The 20004-nt window shown below is 41.3% G+C and overlaps 1 protein-coding gene across 1 annotated transcript; it reads right to left on the reverse strand.

The window, feature by feature from the left end:
• Positions 1-582: 582 nt before the first annotated feature.
• On the reverse strand, positions 583-10129 carry LOC110501425. The gene is made up of 9 exons (XM_021578987.2): positions 10062-10129; positions 9771-9822; positions 9272-9381; positions 5544-5664; positions 2828-2985; positions 2451-2599; positions 2155-2314; positions 1939-2066; positions 583-1648 (listed from the first exon to the last, which is right to left on the reverse strand). The coding sequence occupies exons 3-9, from the start codon at positions 9318-9320 to the stop codon at positions 752-754; spliced, it is 1662 nt and encodes a 553-aa protein (XP_021434662.2). The 5' UTR covers positions 9321-9381; positions 9771-9822; positions 10062-10129; the 3' UTR covers positions 583-751.
• Positions 10130-20004: the final 9875 nt, after the last annotated feature.

Raw genomic sequence — 20004 nt, forward strand, 5'->3', positions numbered from 1 at the left:
ATATCTTAACGCCATAGCATACAATGACATTCTAGACGATTCTGTGCTTCCCAAATTTGTGGCAACATGCCCTTTCCTTTTCAGCATGACAATGCCCCTGTGCACAAAACGAGGTCCATTCAGAAATAGTTTATCGAGATTGGTTTGGATGAATTTGACTGAACTGCACAGAGCCCCTGACCTCAACCCAATCGAACACCTTTTGGAGGAATTGGAATGCCGACTGCGAGCCGGGCCTAATCACCAAACATCAGTGCCTGACCTCACTAAGTCCTCGCAGCAATGTTTGAATAACTAGTCGAAAGCCTTCCGAGAAGAGTGGAGGCTGTTATAGCAGCAAAGGGGGACCAACTCCATATTAATGCCCATGATTTTGGAATGAGATGTTCGACGAGCAGATGTCCACATACTTTTGGTCTTGTAGTGTATACAATCATTGGGGAAGAGTCAATAGCGCATTGATGCCAAATTAAGTCGGCCAAATTAAGTTGGTTAAGATGGCGTAACAATTTGATCTGAGCTCTCATTCTTCTCTCATGAAATTGCACTTACATTACAATAAATAAAACCGACATACAAAAATAAGTGCATGGCATTTTATGGAAATTATTATTTTACATTCACATCCTCAACAGAAGGCAATAATTGGGAAGGAATGTAGGCTTATGTGTGACAGGATATCCAACCAAGTGGAATATCTGTGCAGTTATCGGCTAAGGAACACTATTACACAGAGCCACACACACAATAATCAATGTCCCATGTACCCTGAGAAGTCTTCCTCTTCCTCCTCTTCTTCTGTCTCATTGTCAGCCTGCACAGTGCCTGTGTGCGTTACAAGGTAGCCAGAGTGTGTCTCTGTGCTGCTGTCAGCATGTCTATTTGAATATTCAGAGTATATCCATGTGCAGACTGTCTTTGGCAGTGTCAGTACTAGGCCTGTATCCTCCTGTATCTCACTCTGAGATCTCATGCTGCCCGGTCGTAAGTTCCTCTGTAAGGAGTCTATGGGAAGTTGAGGCTTCTGCTCCTGTTTCGAAAATTCTAACAGAAAGTCTGTCTCCTCTTCACACTCGCCCTCCTCTTCCCTCTTTAATGCCCCCAGAGTCACAGAGAACAGATTGACATTACCAGAGGTCTCCTTCTCCTCCACCTCTCTTTCTTTCTCCTCCTCCTCCTCCTCTCCACCCAACCATCCAAGTCCCAAAGGCCTGGGTCGGTCTCCGTCAAAGCTGGAAATGACCCTCGCCTGTTCACCTGTGACCTCTCCCTGAGCCTGACATCCTAGCACCATCACACCCACAGGGGCTTCCCTTTCCTCCTCAGCAGCAGCAGCAGAACTCAATCCCACAGAATGCCCTGCTGTGTCAAGGATGGCTACGTTGGCCCCTGATGCATCCTGGGACTGTGTGGTGCTGGAGCTGCTGTCAGAGGAGAGCCCCGCAGCGCGGTCCATGTAGCCGTCGTTTCCCCCCTCTTCATCTTCATCTTCATCCTCCTCCTCCTCCCCTGCTTGGTTAGAGTTCTCTCTGTCATGGTGTGTTTTTGATCTGCGGGCCTTCCCTTGTTCCTCTGTCGCAGAAGATATAGAGACCAAGTCAGGGATCGTCTGCTCTGGGATGAGGAAGTGGCCCTCCACCAGGGCAGTCTGCATGGGGGGAGGAGAGAGAGGCTGTGTTAAACACAGAAAGGTACAGTGACGTCAATTCCTGAATCTTATGGCTATAGATGTTGTGTGTACACCCCTTTATGTGGACTACATGGGTGACAGAGTTCCTCTTACAGTATTTTCCTACAGGAATTGGCTTTGTATTTGCATTGGCTTTGCATTTCTTAAGCTCCACAAATTCACATCCTAGATCCACAGATCAACATTGAAACAATGACAAAGAGTGAGATTGTGAGGTGTAGTTAGTTACAGATGTAGCCATTTCTCACCAGTCCTCTGGGTTGGTGAGTCTTCAGCTTGCACAGGAACCCCGTGTAGAACAGGCCAAACGTGAGAACCATCAGACCTACCCCACTCACAATGAGGACAACAGACACTCCAGCTACAACAGCAGGGACTGAGAGAGAGAGAGACAGAATCATGATCAAATTGGGGCTCTGTGCAATTGGGATGAAACATTGACTTAAACCATAGACAATATTCACCTCTGTTGGGCTCCAGAATGCTGGTGTAAGCACATTTCCACCCAGAGGACCGTGTGTTGAGGTTGGTGATGATCCTTGTGTACACCCTCACACAGTACACCATACCCACCTCCAAGTTCTCCAGCATGTAAGCTAAATGAGTTGTTTGGGTCATTTGGGGCTGGAAATGAACATGAATGAAGAGTAATAATTCACAATGAAACGGTCCTCTATAGTTCACATCATAAAAATAGTACAATTTGATACTGCAATGAAGACAAGGAAAGAATAGGCCTAGTTGTTTTTTTTTTTTTTACCTTTGTCTCTCCTGCTCTCTTCCAGTAGATGTCAAAAGATAATGATGTCCCATAGACCTTTTTGATAGTTTCTATCTCAAGCAGTGTGATGTTGATTTCCAGGCAGTTGCCACATCCATCCAAAGACAATATTGGAGAGCCAATAACAGCTAAGTAAGATATAATGGTACTGTAGCATCATTTCACACACAGATTAAACAATTTACAAAAACATTACATCAGACACGTTCACACACAAATACATGCCTAGATTGTGTAATTTAATGTCGACCTGGATAATGTAAATAATTGCACTCACACAAACACCTATTCGAAATCTCTAGCAAAGAAATATCTTAACATTCCTACTGGCAAGACAAAATGGAGAGCAGACATACTCTGTGTGAAGGGGGTGAAGGTGGTCTCGACCACGGGCGACTCTGAGAGGTTGTGGAAGGCCGAAACACAGAATGTATACTCTTCTTTGGGGAACTTTAGATCCAGCCTATGACTTGTCACGTTGGTTTGATGTGGAACTTGCGGCCTGTGGTTTCTTCTGTTGAGACAGAAACAAGGAGGGTCATTTGTGTGTGGTGCCGAATATTAGCAAATAAAACAAAGAGCAGGTGAGTTGAATAACTTCATTAACAAAAAGTATGTTTGGTTCAATTGCAAATGATTCAAAAGTTAAATTTGTGTGGTCTTCAAACCTCAATAATATCTCATTCGCAGTGTTGTGAGACAGAATTGTATACCCATATCACTCAGTAGTTTTCCCTATTCCATAATGAGTATTTACAGTGGGGCAAAAAAGTATTTAGTCAGCCACCAATTGTGCAAGTTCTCCCACTTAAAAATATGAGAGAGGCCTATAATTTTCATCATAGGTACACTTCAACTGTAACAGACCAAATGAGAAAAAAAATCCAGAAAATCAATGTAGGATTTTTTAATGAATTTATTTGCAAATTATGGTGGAAAATAAGTATTTGGTCAATAACAACATTTTATCTCAATACTTTGTTGACAGAGGGCAAACGTTTTCTGTAAGTCTTCACAAGGTTCACACACTCTAGAGCAGTGATGTTTTGGGGCTGTTGCTGGGCAACACGGACTTTCAACTCCCTCCAAAGATTTTCTATGGGGTTGAGATCTGGAGACTGGCTAGGCCACTCCACGACCTTGAAATGCTTCTTACGAAGCCACTCCTTCGTTGCCCGGGCGGTGTGTTTGGGATCATTGTCATGCTGAAAGACCCAGCCACGTTTCATCTTCAATGCCCTTGCTGATGGAAGGAGGTTTTCACTCAAAATCTCATGATACATGGCCCCATTCATTCTTTCCTCTACACGGATCAGTCGTCCTGGTCCCTTTGCAGAAAAACAGCCCCAAAGCATGATGTTTCCACCCCCATGCTTCACAGTAGGTATGGTGTTCTTTGGATGCAACTCAGCATTCATTGCCTTCCAAACACGACAAGTTGAGTTTTTACCAAAAAGTTATATTTTGGTTTCATCTGACCATATGACATTCTCCCAATCTTCTTCTGGATCATCCAAATGCTCTCTAGCAAACTTCAGACGGGCCTGGACATGTACTGGCTTAAGCAGGGGGACACGTCTGGCACTGCAAGATTTGAGTCCCTGGCGGCGTAGTGTGTTACTGATGGTAGGCTTTGTTACTTTGGTCCCAGCTCTCTGCAGGTCATTCACTAGGTCCCCCCGTGTGGTTCTTGGATTTTTGCTCACCGTTCTTGTGATCATTTTGACCCCACGGGGTGAGATCATGCGTGGAGCCCCAGATCGAGGGAGATTATCAGTGGTCTTGTATGTCTTCCATTTCCTAATAATTGCTCCCACAGTTGATTTCTTCAAACCAAGCTGCTCACCTATTGCAGATTCAGTCTTCCCAGCCTGGTGCAGGTCTACAATTTTGTTTCTGGTGTCCTTTGACAGCTCTTTGGTCTTGGCCATAGTGGAGTTTGGAGTGTGACTGTTTGAGGTTGTCGACAGGTGTCTTTTATACTGATAACAAGTTCAAACAGGTGCCATTAATACAAGTAACGAGTGGAGGACAGAGGAGCCTCTTAAAGTAGAAGTTACAGGTCTGTGAGAGCCAGAAATCTTGCTTGTTTGTAGGTGACCAAATACTTATTTTCCACCATAATTTGCAAATAAATTCATTAAAAATCTTACAATGTGATTTTCTGGATTTTTTTCCTCATTTCGTCTGTCATAGTTGAAGTGTACCTATGATGAACATTACAGACCTCTCTCATCTTTTTAAGTGGAAGAACTTGCACAATTGGTGGCTGACTAAATACTTTTTTGCCCCACTGTATCTGTAGTTCAAACAAAACAAAGCTGTGTTTTCAGTAAGCTCATCTGTAAGACTTGTTGCATCCTCACCAGACCCCCAGCAGAAGAGAAAGTGGTTGATTATATTGAATTTCCTTGAAATTCACAGCCTTTTTAAAGTGGTAACACCTGCATAACAGTCTCTAGAGCAGATACTATGAGGGTGGAAACAACGACCACGATGACACAAAGCTGTATCTACGGTCAAGTGAAAGCAATACTTGAGAAAAAAAACACTTCACACTGCCGTCAAATCTTCCAGCCACAACACACTTGGTAAGACAGGCAAATTATGCTGAATAGGCTAATGTTGGTTAAAGGTAAAGGTTATAGCTTATGTCCAAAACCAACACTTTTCTCCACAAGTGAAACCCAAAATGCTCTGACTGAAGTTTGAACTTTCCAATGACTGTCACTCTGAAAAGCAATGATTTACTACTGTAATTATAGTGTTATTACATCTAACCTCTGAGACAATCCACAACCCAGTCATATCAAGTGTGTCATGGGAATCCGATCAACATCATTTGTCTAAAGTCCAATAACGTAACCACAATGCAGTAGTAGAATTATCCAACAAGATTAACACAGACAAAATCATGACGATAGGTGACATTATACTCCGTTTTAATTTGAAAGTAACTGTCCAGTGTTTCCACCACTGCTAAATGCATTTGGGCAAAAGCACTGGGTTTGGGCGTACCTCAACAACAGAATGGTGTGGGAATAAACCGGTCATTAAAAATATTGTGACAACCTGCGGATGATCTTGTACACGGTCCCAGGAGGTGTGCCTGGACCGGCGCTCCAGCGTAGAACATGGTGGAAGTTGAGGGACTCTATGGAAACATTGACTGGAGCAGGGAGGGAGCACAGGGCTGAAAGGAAGAAGGTAGTACAGTGAGGGCCATTACAATCAAACTCATAAAGATAACATACAGTATATGGTACCACTATACTGCCCACAGACACAGACTGTTTGTGGGTGGGTATATACAGTGCCTTGCAAAAGTATTCGGCCCCCTTGAACTTTGCGACCTTTTGCCACATTTCAGGCTTCAAACATAAAGATATAAAACTGTATTTTTTTGTGAAGAATCAACAACAAGTGGGACACAATTATGAAGTGGAACGACATTTACTGGATATTTCAAACTTTTTTAACAAATCAAAAACTGAAAAATTGGGCGTGCAAAATTATTCAGCCCCTTTACTTTCAGTGCAGCAAACTCTCTCCAGAAGTTCAGTGAGGATCTCTGAATGATCCAATGTTGACCTAAATGACTAATGATGATAAATACAATCCACCTGTGTGTAATCAAGTCTCCGTATAAATGCACCTGCACTGTGATAGTGTCAGAGGTCCATCAAAAGCGCAGAGAGCATCATGAAGAACAAGGAACACACCAGGCAGGTCCGAGATACTGTTGTGAAGAAGTTTAAAGCCGGATTTGGATACAAAAAGATTTCCCAAGCTTTAAACATCCCAAGGAGCACTGTGCAAGCGATAATATTGAAATGGAAGAAGTATCAGACCACTGCAAATCTACCAAGACCTGGCCGTCCCTCTAAACTTTCAGCTCATACAAGGAGAAGACTGATCAGAGATGCAGCCAAGAGGCCCATGATCACTCTGGATGAACTGCAGAGATCTACAGCTGAGGTGGGAGACTCTGTCCATAGGACAACAATCAGTCGTATATTGCACAAATCTGGCCTTTATGGAAGAGTGGCAAGAAGAAAGCCATTTCTTAAAGATATCCATAAAAAGTGTTGTTTAAAGTTTGCCACAAGCCACCTGGGAGACACACCAAACATGTGGAAGAAGGTGCTCTGGTCAGATGAAACCAAAATTGAACTTTTTGGCAACAATGCAAAACGTTATGTTTGGCGTAAAAGCAACACAGCTGAACGCACCATCCTCACTGTCAAACATGGTGGTGGCAGCATCATGGTTTGGGCCTGCTTTTCTTCAGCAGGGACAGGGAAGATGGTTAAAATTGATGGGAAGATGGATGGAGCCAAATACAGGACCATTCTGGAAGAAAACCTGATGGAGTCTGCAAAAGACCTGAGACTGGGACAGAGATTTGTCTTCCAACAAGACAATGATCCAAAACATAAAGCAAAATCTACAATGGAATGGTTCAAAAATAAACATATCCAGGTGTTAGAATGGCCAAGTCAAAGTCCAGACCTGAATCCAATCGAGAATCTGTGGAAAGAACTGAAAACTGCTGTTCACAAATGCTCTCCATCCAACCTCACTGAGCTCGAGCTGTTTTGCAAGGAGGAATGGGAAAAAATTTCAGTCTCTCGATGTGCAGAACTGATAGAGACATACCCCAAGCGACTTACAGCTGTAATCGCAGCAAAAGGTGGCGCTACAAAGTATTAACTTAAGGGGGCTGAATAATTTTGCACGCCCAATCTTTCAGTTTTTGATTTGTTAAAAAAGTTTGAAATATCCAATAAATGTCATTCCACTTCATGATTGTGTCCCACTTGTTGTTGATTCTACACAAAAAAATACAGTTTTATATCTTTATGTTTGAAGCCTGAAATGTGGCAAAAGGTCGCAAAGTTCAAGGGGGCCGAATACTTTCGCAAGGCACTGTATATATGTGAGAGCAAATGTTCACAGTGTCTTGTCCGAGGCAAAGTAGGTAGGCACAGTAAATACATAACTTGCTGATAGTATCTGGCAGTAAAACTGGAATGCTATATTGAACCGGTTCTTTTATTATTATTTTTTACCCCTTTTTCTCCCCAATTTCGTGATATCCAATTGGTAGTTACAATCTTGTCCCAACGCCGCAACTCCCGTACGGACTCGGCAGATCGAAGGTCGAGAGCCATGCGTCCTCCGAAACACGACCCTGCCAAGCCGCACTGCTTCTTGACACACTGCTCACTTAACCCGGAAGCCAGCTGCACCAATGTGTCAGAGGAAACACAGTACAACTGGCGACCGTGTCAGTGTGCATGCGCCCAGCGCACCACAGGAGTTGCTGGGACAAGGACATGCCGGCCAAACTCTCCCCTAACCCGGGCGACGCTGGGCCAATTGTGCACTGCCTCGCGGCCAGCTGCTACACAGCCCGGGATCGAACCCGGATCTGTAGTGACGCCTCAAACACTGCAGTGCCTTACACGGAACACAAACCAGCTGCGTGCGTGCGCCATCGTGCATAAATGTATTTTGTCCCCCTACACCAAACGCGATCCTGACACGCAGGTTGAAATATCAAAACAAACTCTGAACCAATGACATTCATTTGGGGAAAGGCAGAAAAGCATTAGCTTGCAGCTAGCTAATTTGTCCTGGAATATAAACATTAGGTTGTTATTTTACCTGAAATGCACAAGGTCCTCAACTCCGACAATTAATCCACACATAAAAACGGTCAACCGAATTGTTTCTAGTCATCGCTCCTCCTTCCAGGATTTTTCATGTTTAACTTATATGGTGATTGGCATCTAAACTTTCATAGTATTACCACGACAACCAGCAACAGTTCGTCTTTCAATCACCCATGTGGGTATAACCAATGAGGAGATGGCACGTGGGTACCTGCTTCTATAAACCAATGAGGAGATGGGAGAGGCAGGACTTGCAGCGCGATCTGCGTCAGAAATAGGAATGACTTCTATTTTAGCCCTTGGCAATGCAGACGCTCGTTGACGTGTGCGAGCAGTGTGGGTGCAATAATTGAATAATATAGATTCCTACATTTATTTTTCAACGCTTGCGCACGTGACACAAGCGTTGTAGTCAGGGTATTAGACCACTGCGCCACTAAAATATTTTATTTTCCAGTTCAGTACAAAAACAGCTGCCAGAAATATAAGGTGGAATATTTAATCTATAAGGCCCGAGGGGGTGTGGTATATGGCCAATATTCCATGGCTAAGGGCTGCTCTTAGGCACGACGCAACACCTGGATACAGCCCTTAGCCATGGTATATTGTCCTTATATCACAAACCCTTGAGGTGCCTTATTGCTATTATAAACTATTACAACAACGTAATTAGAGCAGTAAAAATTCAAATGTAAAAGTGTTTTGTCATACTCGTGGTATATGGTCTGATATGCCATGGCTGTCAGCCAATCAGCATTCAGGGATCGAACCACCCAGATCATAATACTTATCATAAACTGGGAGGTTTGAGTTCTGAATGCTGATTGGCTGAAAGCCATGGTATATCAGACCGTATACCATACGTTGGCAACCAGTTCATAATAGAAATAATGCACCTCAGGGCTTTGTGATATATGAACAATATACCACGGCTAAGGGCTGTATCTAGGCACTCTGCGTTGCATCGTGCTTAAGAACAGCCCTTAGCCGTGGTATTTTGGCCTCCCTCGTGCCTTATTGCTTAAATAACACACACACTACAACAACATATATGGTAGTGACAAAAACAGTACAGTCAGATGTTGAACCTGTTCTTAACAATGATTGGTGTTGGTAACTTACCATAGCCACACTGCACCATCAAATAAATAGTCAGAAGGAAATGTTTCATATCTTCTTATTTTTTAAACATCACATAGCCTAAGTCTTCTAACTCATGGTTGGTTATTGACCTGAAAAACAAACAAAAAAGATCGAATACAGAAAATAAACTTGTCCTGCTCACACAATAGGAAAGGTTGACACTACGATTCGATCCTGTACATAACTACTGTGAGGTTTGCATCCCATCAAACATGAAGATCAGGTTGCATGTTGCAAAATTGAGACAGGAGAACAACACTTTACATCTAGGCTACTATTATTTACTACTATTATTTATGTATTTGGTGTCTATAAGCCGTCTACAAGTCTTGAAATTATTGAACAAAACAAACTATTTTTAGGATATTAAAAAACAGACCTGTAGTAATGAAAAGCCACAGTGTTTCTATAATAAAATGATACATGCTACACTGTTTCTTGATCTGAACTAAATGTGGACGTTAATAAATAATTGTACCTGAAGACCTTGCGTTCCTTGAGAATTCCATTCAGATGAAAGTGATGTTTACCTGTTCGTAAAAGCAGAAGCGAAAATATACATGTGAAAACATAAATGTAGATAGACGGTCTGAAGGAGCCAACACTCGCAAAAAAAGAGTCAAGCAATCCGCGCTTCAGGAGCCTCCTGGCTTTACAGTCCAAAGACACACCCTATCCCCTCAGCCCTCAAATTAAGTGTACACTTGACGACTGACGAGTATACACCTGCAGGGCAAGGGAGGAAGGAATGATTTTTAAATGGCCCAACCTTGACCGGAAATTCGTCACTCGTTCATCCCGCGATGTTTGTGTTTTCAGCCACCGGTGGGTGGGTGCTTTATATGCGCTACAGTCAATTATGAGTGCATGTTTGGACCGTACACCCCGGATTTGTGCGCGAATACACAACACTTTACGGTATCACCTGTTTTCTGGCAGGGAAAGTAAACTCTCATCCGCAGAAAGAGGCCAAAGCACAGGGTTTCTAAACCTAGCATCGAATTAACGCCAATTGTGTGCTTCGCCCATGTGTCGTTAATGGGCCGCGCGATGCATCCTGGCCGATTCTGGGACAAGAAGAGTTGAGCTGTCCTTCAAGGAGTCAATTGAGTACCACAGTGTGAGTCATAATACACAATAAACTAGCGGTAAAACCCGGACATGGTTCCAATAGTTTTTCCACCATTAATCATTAACAACTTCATATAAGGTCTGTATTTTCTGTAATTTTGTGTAGGTATACCCCGGAAAGACTCTCAGACAAGGTCACTTTTATCAATATATTTCCCTGTAATCACCCCCCCTAAATTAAATTCTAACCAGCTGCTAATGTGGCTATCATACAGAACTGTAGTGTTGGAAAAAGTACTAAATTGTCATACTAGAGTAAAAGTAAAGATACCTTAATGGAAAAATGACAAAAGTAAAAGCCAACCAGTAAAATACTAACGTTACTTGAGTTAAAGTCTAAAGTATTTGGTTTTAAATATACTTAAGTATCAAAAGTAAATGTAATTGCAAAAATATACTTAAGTATTAAAATTAAAATTATAATCATTTCAAGTTCCTTATATTAAGCAAAGCAGATGGCCACATTTTCTAGGTTTTTATTTATTTACGGATAGTCGGGCACACTCCAATATTCAGACATCATTACAAATTAAGCATATGTTTAGTGAGTCTGCCAGATCAGAGGCAGTAGGGATGACATCTAATGTTTTCTTGATAAGTATGTGAATTAGACCATTTTCCTGTCCTGCTAAGCATTCAAGATGTAACAAGTACTTTTGGGTTTCAGGGAAAATGTGGGGAGAAAAAAGTAAATTATTTTCTTTAGGAATGTGGTGAAGTAAAAGTAAAAGTTGCCAAAAATATAAATAGTAAAGTACAGATACCCCCAAAATCTACTTTAGTACTTTTTTTATATATTTTTGACTTACAGTTGAATACACCTTAGCGAAATACATTTAAAGTCAGTTTCACAATTCCTGACTTTTAATCCTAGTAAACATTCCCTGTTTTAGGTCAGTTAGGATCACCACTTTATTTTAAGAATTTGAAATGTCAGAATAATAGTAGAAAGAATGATTTATTTCAGCTTTTATTTCTTTCATCACATTCCCAGTGGGTCAGACGTTTGCATACACTCAATTAGTATTTGGTAGCATTGCCTTTTAAATTGTTTAACTTGGGTCAAACATTTTGGGTAGCCTTCCACAAGCTTCCCATAATACGTTTCCCATTATAAGCTTTCCATAATAAGTTGGGTGAATTTTGTCCCATTCCTCCAAACAGAGCTGGTGTAACTGCGTCAGGTTTGTAGGCCTCCTTGCTCGCACACGCTTTTTCAATTCTGCCCACATATTTTCTATAGGATTGAGGTAATGGCTTTGGGATGGCCACTCCAATACCTTGACTTTGTTGTCCTTAAGCCATTTTGCCACAACTTTGTAAGTATGCTTGGGGTCATTGTCCATTTGGAAGACCCATTTACGACCAAGCTTTAACTTAACTGATGGCTTGAGATGTTGCTTCAATATATCCACGTAATTTTCCTACCTCATGATGCCATCTATTTTGTGAAGTGCACCAGTCCCTCCTGTAGCAAAGCACCCCCACAACATGATGCTGCCATACCCATGCTTCACGGTTGGGATGGTGTTCTTCGGCTTGCAAGCCTCTCCCTTTTTCCTCTAAACATAACGATGGTCATTATGGCCAAACAGTTCTATTTTTGTTTCATCAGACCAGAGGACATTTCTCCAAAATGTATGAACTTTGTCCCTATGTGTAGTTGCAAACCGTAGTCTGGCTTCTTTATGGCGATTTTGGAGTAGTGGCTTCTTTCTTGCAGAGCGGCCTTTCGGGTTATGTCGATATAGGACTCTTTTTACTATGGATATAGATATTTTTGTACCTGTTTCCTCCAGCATCTTCACAAGGTTCACAACCTTTGCTGTTGTTCTGGGATTGATTTGCACTTTTCGCAACAAAGTACGTTCATCTCTAGGAGACAGAATGCGTCTCCTTCCTGAGTGGTATGACGGCTGCGTGGTCCCATGGTGTTTATACTTGCGTATTATTGTTTGTAGTACTTTACACCACTGCAGAGTTGCACATCCTGTCACATGCTTTGACGTCATCCCTCAAGGCAGTGTTGCAGGGATTGAAAAACTCTAAATTACTCCACGCAAATGCTCAGCAACAAGGAACCTAGCAGGTGAAATCAAATAGAATAAATAGTAGATATTATAACCTTTTTGTAGTTTCTCATTTAAATAATTGTGTATTTTGTCGTGTATATTGTGGAATAGCATCTTTCCAATTACACATTTTAGCTTTTTTTGTCTAGAATTATTGAATATCCCTGGCTTTTGTAGCTAACTAGCTAGCTAACCTTAGGTCTCTCTGTCGATCAGAAGCAAGGATGGTTCAGTGCTATGTACTGGATTGTAACCACTACTCCAATAAGCATAGGTGAATTTGATTGTTTTCCGACCTCTGTAATCGAGAGGCTAGCTGCTGACAAACTATTTTGGTTAGGTCAAAGATCTGTGGTTAGCTAGGTGTTTATGAAAATTAGCTAGATAACCACCGACTGTAGTTGTGTGTACAATGCACGTTAACGTTACCTTCCTTACAAGTGAAAAGAAAACCAGCACAGGCAAGCATAATGGCTGTTGTGACCTTTTTTATTATTTAGTGAGCTAGCCAGCTAGTTAACGTAAGCTCACAGGTTGTGTAGTCATACACTATACACACAAAAGTATGTGGACACCTGTTAAAATTACTGACTTCATTTGGCTTCAAATCGCCATTGAGTCTTCGCATAGGAAATAATGGAGTAATGTGATAGATGGAAACAGAGGCAGCTTATAAGAAGCGACACTAAAGTACCATACGATATTTAATTTATAGATAGTAATTTTAATACTTTAAACCAGACCATCAGGTCAGTGGGTGTGAAGAATTAGCTGTACTAAGTTACAGTAAATTTTCAATAACCCACTTGTAACTAGTTGACAGTAAGATTTGAAAATTAAACATCAACTTTCTGTGAACCAGCTGCCGTTAAGCTCCTGGAAACCGCACAGTAACCTTTTAACAGTGCAGGTCTTGATTGCCACAAGGTCTTACAAAGATTGCAAAACTGACAATAGCTAAAGAGATGCTCCCGAATACATTTGCCCCACCTACATTTTAAAGTCCAGTAATCAGTGTATTTAATGCTGCATTCATGACCACATGGGAAGTTGGATTTGACCACATACGACTGGGCAAAATCCACATGAACGGCCTTCCAACTGGTAATTACTAGTGGGAAACGCGTCTATCATCCCTGAGCTCTGGCTTCTCCCACATGCTGACCTATGATGTCACCTTGCCAGTAGTGTATCACCCTGCATCCCACAGCTGGCTTGCTTCTGAAGCTAAGCAGGGTTGGTACTGGTCAGTCCCTGGATGGGAGACCAGATGCTGCTGGAAGTGGTGTTTGAGGGCTAGTAGGAGGCACTCTTTCCTCTGGTCTAAAAACTATCCCAATTTCCCAGGTCAGTGATTGTGGATACGGACCTGTGTATGGTGCTCTCTTTTGGATGGGACGTTAAATGGGTGTCCTGACTCTCTGAGGTCATTAAAGATCCCATGGCAGTTATCGTAAGAGTAGGGGTGTTAACCCTGGTGTCCTGGCTAAATTCCCAAGCTGTCCCTCAAAACACCACGGTCACCTAATCATCCCCAGTTTAAATTCGGCTCATTCATCCCCCTCCTCTCCCCTGTAACTATTCCCCAGGTCGTTGCTGTAAATGAGAATGTGTTCTCAGTCAACTTACCTGGTAAAAAAACTAAAAAAGACTATTTATGCACTTTGAGATTATTCTTGAAAAGCACTTTACACGTAAAAAATTATTATTATTATTATTATTACTACTAAGGAAATGACCTTGATAACAGCATTTTCGGCAGTCAAATGTAACAAAACATTATTTAGAAAAAACAATAGGTTAATAAGGTTTTTGAACTCTATAATTTGTTCTGATAGCTGTACTTTTCATTTATGGTTGACGCAGCTTGTTGGCCATTAGCCAATTGGTGTTTCCCAACAATTTGAATGCACATCAATGATTCCAACTGGTATTTACAACTTCACAGCTAGTAAATTTCCACCTCCCACATGGTACGAACGCAGCTTTAAATGTAATATTTTGGGTAGAAAAATGTACCATTATTATAGATTGCCCGCACATGTACCCTAAAAGGTACCAACTAGTACCATGTGAGTTCCTATGTGTACCTTTGAAGGTATCTTATGTTTTCCTTTGGCCTTTTTGTACACCAGGGAACAACACTGTACCATAAACATACTCTTATTTTTGAGAGTGTGTGCATATACTGTATGTTCTTGGTAACAAATAACCAGCTGGTGGCACTGCTGAGACATTAATACACTCAGACAATAAGATTGCAAGTTCAAATCCTCAGAGTATTTATGCACGCTTAGTGCTAGATTATATCAGATCCATGCGAGTGGACACCTGTGTAACCGGTGTGAAATGGCTAGCTAGTTAGCGGGCGAGCGCTAGTAGTTGTTCAATTGGTGTCGTCACTTGCTCTGAGACCTTGAAGTAGTTGTTTCCCATTGTTCTACAAGGGCCATGGCTTTTGTGGAGTGATAGGTAACAATGCTTCGGGGGTGAATGTTGTCAATGTGTTCACAGGGTCCTTGGTTTGAGCCCAGGTTGGGGTGAGGAGAGGGACAGAAGCAACACTGTTATACCCACATAGCAGTTATTTTGGCGGTGTCGGAGGTGGAACTGTGTTAGCGCTGTCAAATCCACAAATGATCCCCAAAATATTTGTCTCATACACCGGATAGGTGCAGTGAAATGTGTTGTTTTACAATGTCAATCATAGTAGTATGGAATCCCTGGAGCAAATTAGGGTGAAGTGCCTTGTTCAAGGGCACAGACAACCTTTTGGTTACTTGCCGAATGCTCTAATTGCTAGGCTACCTGTCGTCCTATACCTAGGGAACGAAACTCCACTCCATGGTAAAGGAAGTTGATGATGAACTTCACCAACAGAGTGAAGCAGAGACTGGGCTTTGTGGAATCTAGCTGTCACTACATTGATTCGTCCAAGGTCAATACTTTAAAAAAATGTAATCATTAAACGCCTACCTTGTACTTATATTTGTCCTCGGTAGTTGCGTGACTTTCTTTGTTTGCTGATATTCATACCTTTTCCATAAAATGTTAATCAAATACAACCACCAACTTTGTATTTGCTTCTGTCTCTTGAAGTGGCTGATTTTTACAGTTCTTGCCATAAGTGCTTCAAAAGAAGGCTATCCTATGAGTTTAAATGAAATTGCAAGTGAGGCATGCCAAGTTGATTTGCAGGACGGGCCAAAAAGCACCCAAGTGCATTGCGATTGACAGTAATAATATAGTGAAACACTAATACAGTATCCTATTACTGTAGAAATGTACTGTAAAATGACTATAATTTACCATAAAATTAACAGCAATGGTTAACAGTGTAGTTTCATATTTTCACATGTGAAATAATTTCAAAACATGCTTTTGTAACACTTTACATGTGACATTTCTAGTGACGAGCGATGAGTGCATTTCGAGATTGGTTCTGTTTCGGTTCGATTTAAAAAAAAATGTGTCACCGTTTCATTAAAAAAAAATGCAATTTTAAACATTAAATCCATTATGCATTGTGTGGCTTGAATGAAGTAACTACACAGCATAAAACAATTAATACAAGTCCCATGATGGTAGTGACTGCCCATTACTGCTTATCACTTATTAACCATTATTTATTCACATTACTTCACTTTAATCAAATATTTGTTGTTGTGTATATTACATTTGCTTTATTTGATGACTTTATTTCATTCCTAGTCCATCTCTATAGAGTTGCTGCCTATGCTGTCTGAAAAAAACACACCATTTTGGTAGTTCTTCAATGTAAGTAAAGCATACTTTTATGACTCCAAAAAACATTCATTACCCCAGGATACTTCAAATGGTGACTATCTGGGAGAATGAAGAAAAATGAACACTTTGTTGCTACATAAATCAGATTTATTGAAGGGACAAGTATGAATCGCCTTCATCAGATACTTTTATGACTGCTGAATACCAACTATCAATTTCTTAGATCATGTATTTTCAGGTAGAGATAACTCTCTTGATTGTGCATTCTTCTGTCTCTTATACATAGCAGGCATAAAAGAAACACAGACTGGACAAGTAGGTGCGCAATGGATTATGGGCATTGTAGTAAATAAATTACCACATTTTCTGTGGTAAACTATGTAGAATATTAGCCTGTTGGAAACTACAACTCCCTACTACATCGCACAGTTCGGGCTTTGTCCGATTTATGAGAAACTGAGCAATGTGCGCATTGAGCTCACAGAATAATAAACTAAATGGAATTCAAATAATTGAACCGACATCATCAATTAGTGGTTTAAAAAAACAAAAAATAACCAAAATGTCAGCACTAGACATTTCACATGTAAAAACATGTTTTTGAAACACAACATCAGATTTTCAAATGTGCAATTCCATGTGTTATCGCTGTTCAGCTTAATTATGATACCATCTGGGATTTGAATTCACAACTTCTGGAATTGGAATACACTGATACTGTATTTCTGCTGCGCCACAAAGTCAATAGCATTCCCCTAAACATTCATTACCTATAATATATCTCAGTGCTTAGCAAAAGAGTGCAAGTGCACTGCTATTTTAGTTATCAGTTATTCTGACTATTCTCTCATCGTGGATTTCAGTTACTTATTTCAGCAATTTGAGGGTTTTCTGTATAGTTGTCAAATGTTGGTGGGGCATATTATTCTGATTTAATGTTACTCCTGAATCATTAATATAAATATATTACTTTTTCTTGAGTGTATTTTTAACAAAGCTGAGATTTTACTTTGAAGTCCAAAGTGTAGGAATACAGGTGAAGTCAGTTACTGACACAGACATGGTGGCGTAGCAGGAAGATCGGAATGCCGTGAACCAAGAGGCTATGATTTCAAATCCCAGGTAAGAACATGTTGAATAATAAAGACTTTATAAATACATGTACCCTCTTAAACCAGGTTTATGTCCAACCTTTTTATGTGTAAAGTTTATGGCGGATAAAAAAATGTCATGACGGACCTGCTGGTAAACTTTCCAAATATCGACAAAACAAAATACACTAGACAAGGTGGGATCTATTTGTGTCTGTGAAATGAATTAGACAAGAAATGTTGATGGAAACGCTTACATCATCATATTGTAGTAAACTTGGAGTCACGTGATGACATGTTGTGTGGTCCTCCCACTAGGACTTGTCGGGATGCAGTTTTTTGGTCTACAGATGAAATAAGTTACGATGAACTTCACAGGGTGGTGAATGTGCAAGGTGATGAGCTTGACGGGTACATGAGAAGACGCATGAGACCATAGGCCTACTGGTAAAATGGTAAAATGCACGAGGAGGTACTTCAGGGGTATTCTGGGCAGAGCAACATTTAGTTGGTGGTACAGTAACCGAAAAAGGTTGGGAACCACTTGTGTAGGCTAATACTGCACTGAATCTGTGAGCTGTTGGCTCGAGTCCATGTGCCAATACCAGAGTGGGAACACGCTATATAATGCAAACATTTTCATCAGTTGAAAAAATGTCCTGGAAACACTTAACTTGTATTTTTTATTCGGTATATGGGAATTTAACTGCAAAATGTATTTTATGTGCACTGCATCATCACATTTATCTGCAACAAGTCAATTTGATGGAAACACATCTTGTTTTCATGCGGATTTTAGAATATTCACATTAAAATGTGTTGCCAATTGGATGGAAACCTAGCTAGTGTAGTCATGTTTGTCAAATATGTACGTTGAAAACACGATGTGTATCATAACAACTTATTTTTGTTTGTTGGGCATCATCTATGAAATCTCATTTGAAAATGTTGATCCACAACGTGAAAATCCACATAACGTGAAGTGTTCCAAAAACACATGATTTCACATGTGACATTTCCATATGTTCGGCACATGTGAAATCATGTGGTTTTTCCGTAAGAGGCAGAGGGTTAGAGCAAGGAGCAACACATTTTTGATGACCTAGCCTGTATGTTTAATCCACAGGTAATGGTTTTCAGAGGTGTCTATTCATACATTCCCCAGATGGGAAGGACTAATGCCAGATTTCTGGCTGTACAGAGTGAGCCTGTGCTTGAGAGATTATAGCGGAAATACAGATTCCAACATCAACAGTCATTAGTGGGTGCCCACGTCCCAAATGGCACCCTATTCCCTATATAGTGCCCTACTTTTGACCAGGGCCCATAGGGTTACAATATGTAGATTAGAAAATAATATGCACACACCTATGCATGTAGGGAGCATTCAAGTATTCAAACGCTTGACTTTTCCACATTTTGTTATTTTACAGCCTTGTTCTAAAATGGATTAAATCGTTTTTTCCCTCATAAATCTGCACACTATACCCCATAATGACATAGCAAAAAAAAGATTATAGAGGTATTCAGACCCTTTACTCAGTACTTTGTTGAAGCACCTTTGGCAGCGATTACAACATTGAGTCTTCTTGGGTATGACGCTACAAGCTTGACACACCTTTATTTGGGGAGTTTCTTCCATTCTTCTCTGCAGATCCTCTCAAGCTCTGTCAGGGTGGATGGGGAGCATCGCTGCACAGCTATTTTGAGGTCTCTCCAGAGATGTTAGATTGGGTTCAAGTCAGGGCTCTGGCTGGGCCACTCGAATACATTCAGAGACGTCCCGAAGCCACTCCTGCGTTGTATTGGCTGTGTGCTTAGGGTCGGTATCCTGTTAGAAGGTGTACCTTCACCCCAGTCTGAGGTCCTAAACGCTCTGGAGCAGGTTTTCATCAAGGATCTCTCTGTACTTTGCTCCGTTCATCTTTCCCTCGATCCTGACTAGTCTCCCCAGTCCCTGCCACGGAAAAACATCCCCACAGCATGATGCTGCCACGCCCATGCTTCACCGTAGGGATGGTGCCAGGTTTCCTACAGACATAATGCTTGGCATTCAAGCCAAAGAGTTCAATCTTGGTTTCATAAGACCAGAGAATCTTGTTTCTCATTGTCTGAGAATCTTTGAGTACCTTTAGGCAAACTCCCAAGTGGGCTGTCATGTACCTTTTACTGAGGAGTGTCTTCCGTCTGGCCACTCTACCATAAAGGTCTGATTGGTGGAGTGCTGCAGATATGATTGTCCTTCTGGAAGGTTCTCCCATCTCCACAGAGGAACTCTGGAGCTCTGTCAGAGTGACCATCGGGTTCTTGGTCACCTCCCTGACTGTTCAGTTTGGCCGGCGGCCAGCTTAGGAAGAGTTTTGGTGGTTCCAAACTCCTTCCATTTAAGAATGATGGAGGCCACTGTGTTCCTGGGGACCTTCAATGCGGCAGACATTTTTTGGTACCCTTCCCCAGATCTGGGCCTCGACACAATCCTGTCTTGGTATCCCTACGGACAATTTCTTCGACCTCATTGCTTGGCTTTTGCTCTGACATGCACTGTCAACTGTGGGACCTTATATAGACAGATGTGTGCCTTTCCAAATCATGTCCAATCGATTGAGTTTACCACAGGTGGACTCCAATCAAGTTGTAGAAACTTCTCAAGAATGATCAATGGAAACAGTAT

The sequence above is a fragment of the Oncorhynchus mykiss genome, chromosome 22 (assembly GCF_013265735.2).
Source record: "Oncorhynchus mykiss isolate Arlee chromosome 22, USDA_OmykA_1.1, whole genome shotgun sequence".
NCBI classification, from domain to species: domain Eukaryota; kingdom Metazoa; phylum Chordata; class Actinopteri; order Salmoniformes; family Salmonidae; genus Oncorhynchus; species Oncorhynchus mykiss.

Excerpts from the sequence above, each read along its gene's own strand:
- LOC110501425 (XM_021578987.2), bottom strand. The coding sequence starts at position 9,320 with ATGAAACATTTCCTTCTGACTATTTATTTGATGGTGCAGTGTGGCTAT. Across the intron at positions 2,315-2,450 it reads AGAGAGCAGGAGAGACAAAG|CCCCAAATGACCCAAACAAC; the intron begins GTAAAAAAAAAA and ends GTTCATTTCCAG. Across the intron at positions 2,067-2,154 it reads CATTCTGGAGCCCAACAGAG|TCCCTGCTGTTGTAGCTGGA; the intron begins GTGAATATTGTC and ends TCTCTCTCTCAG.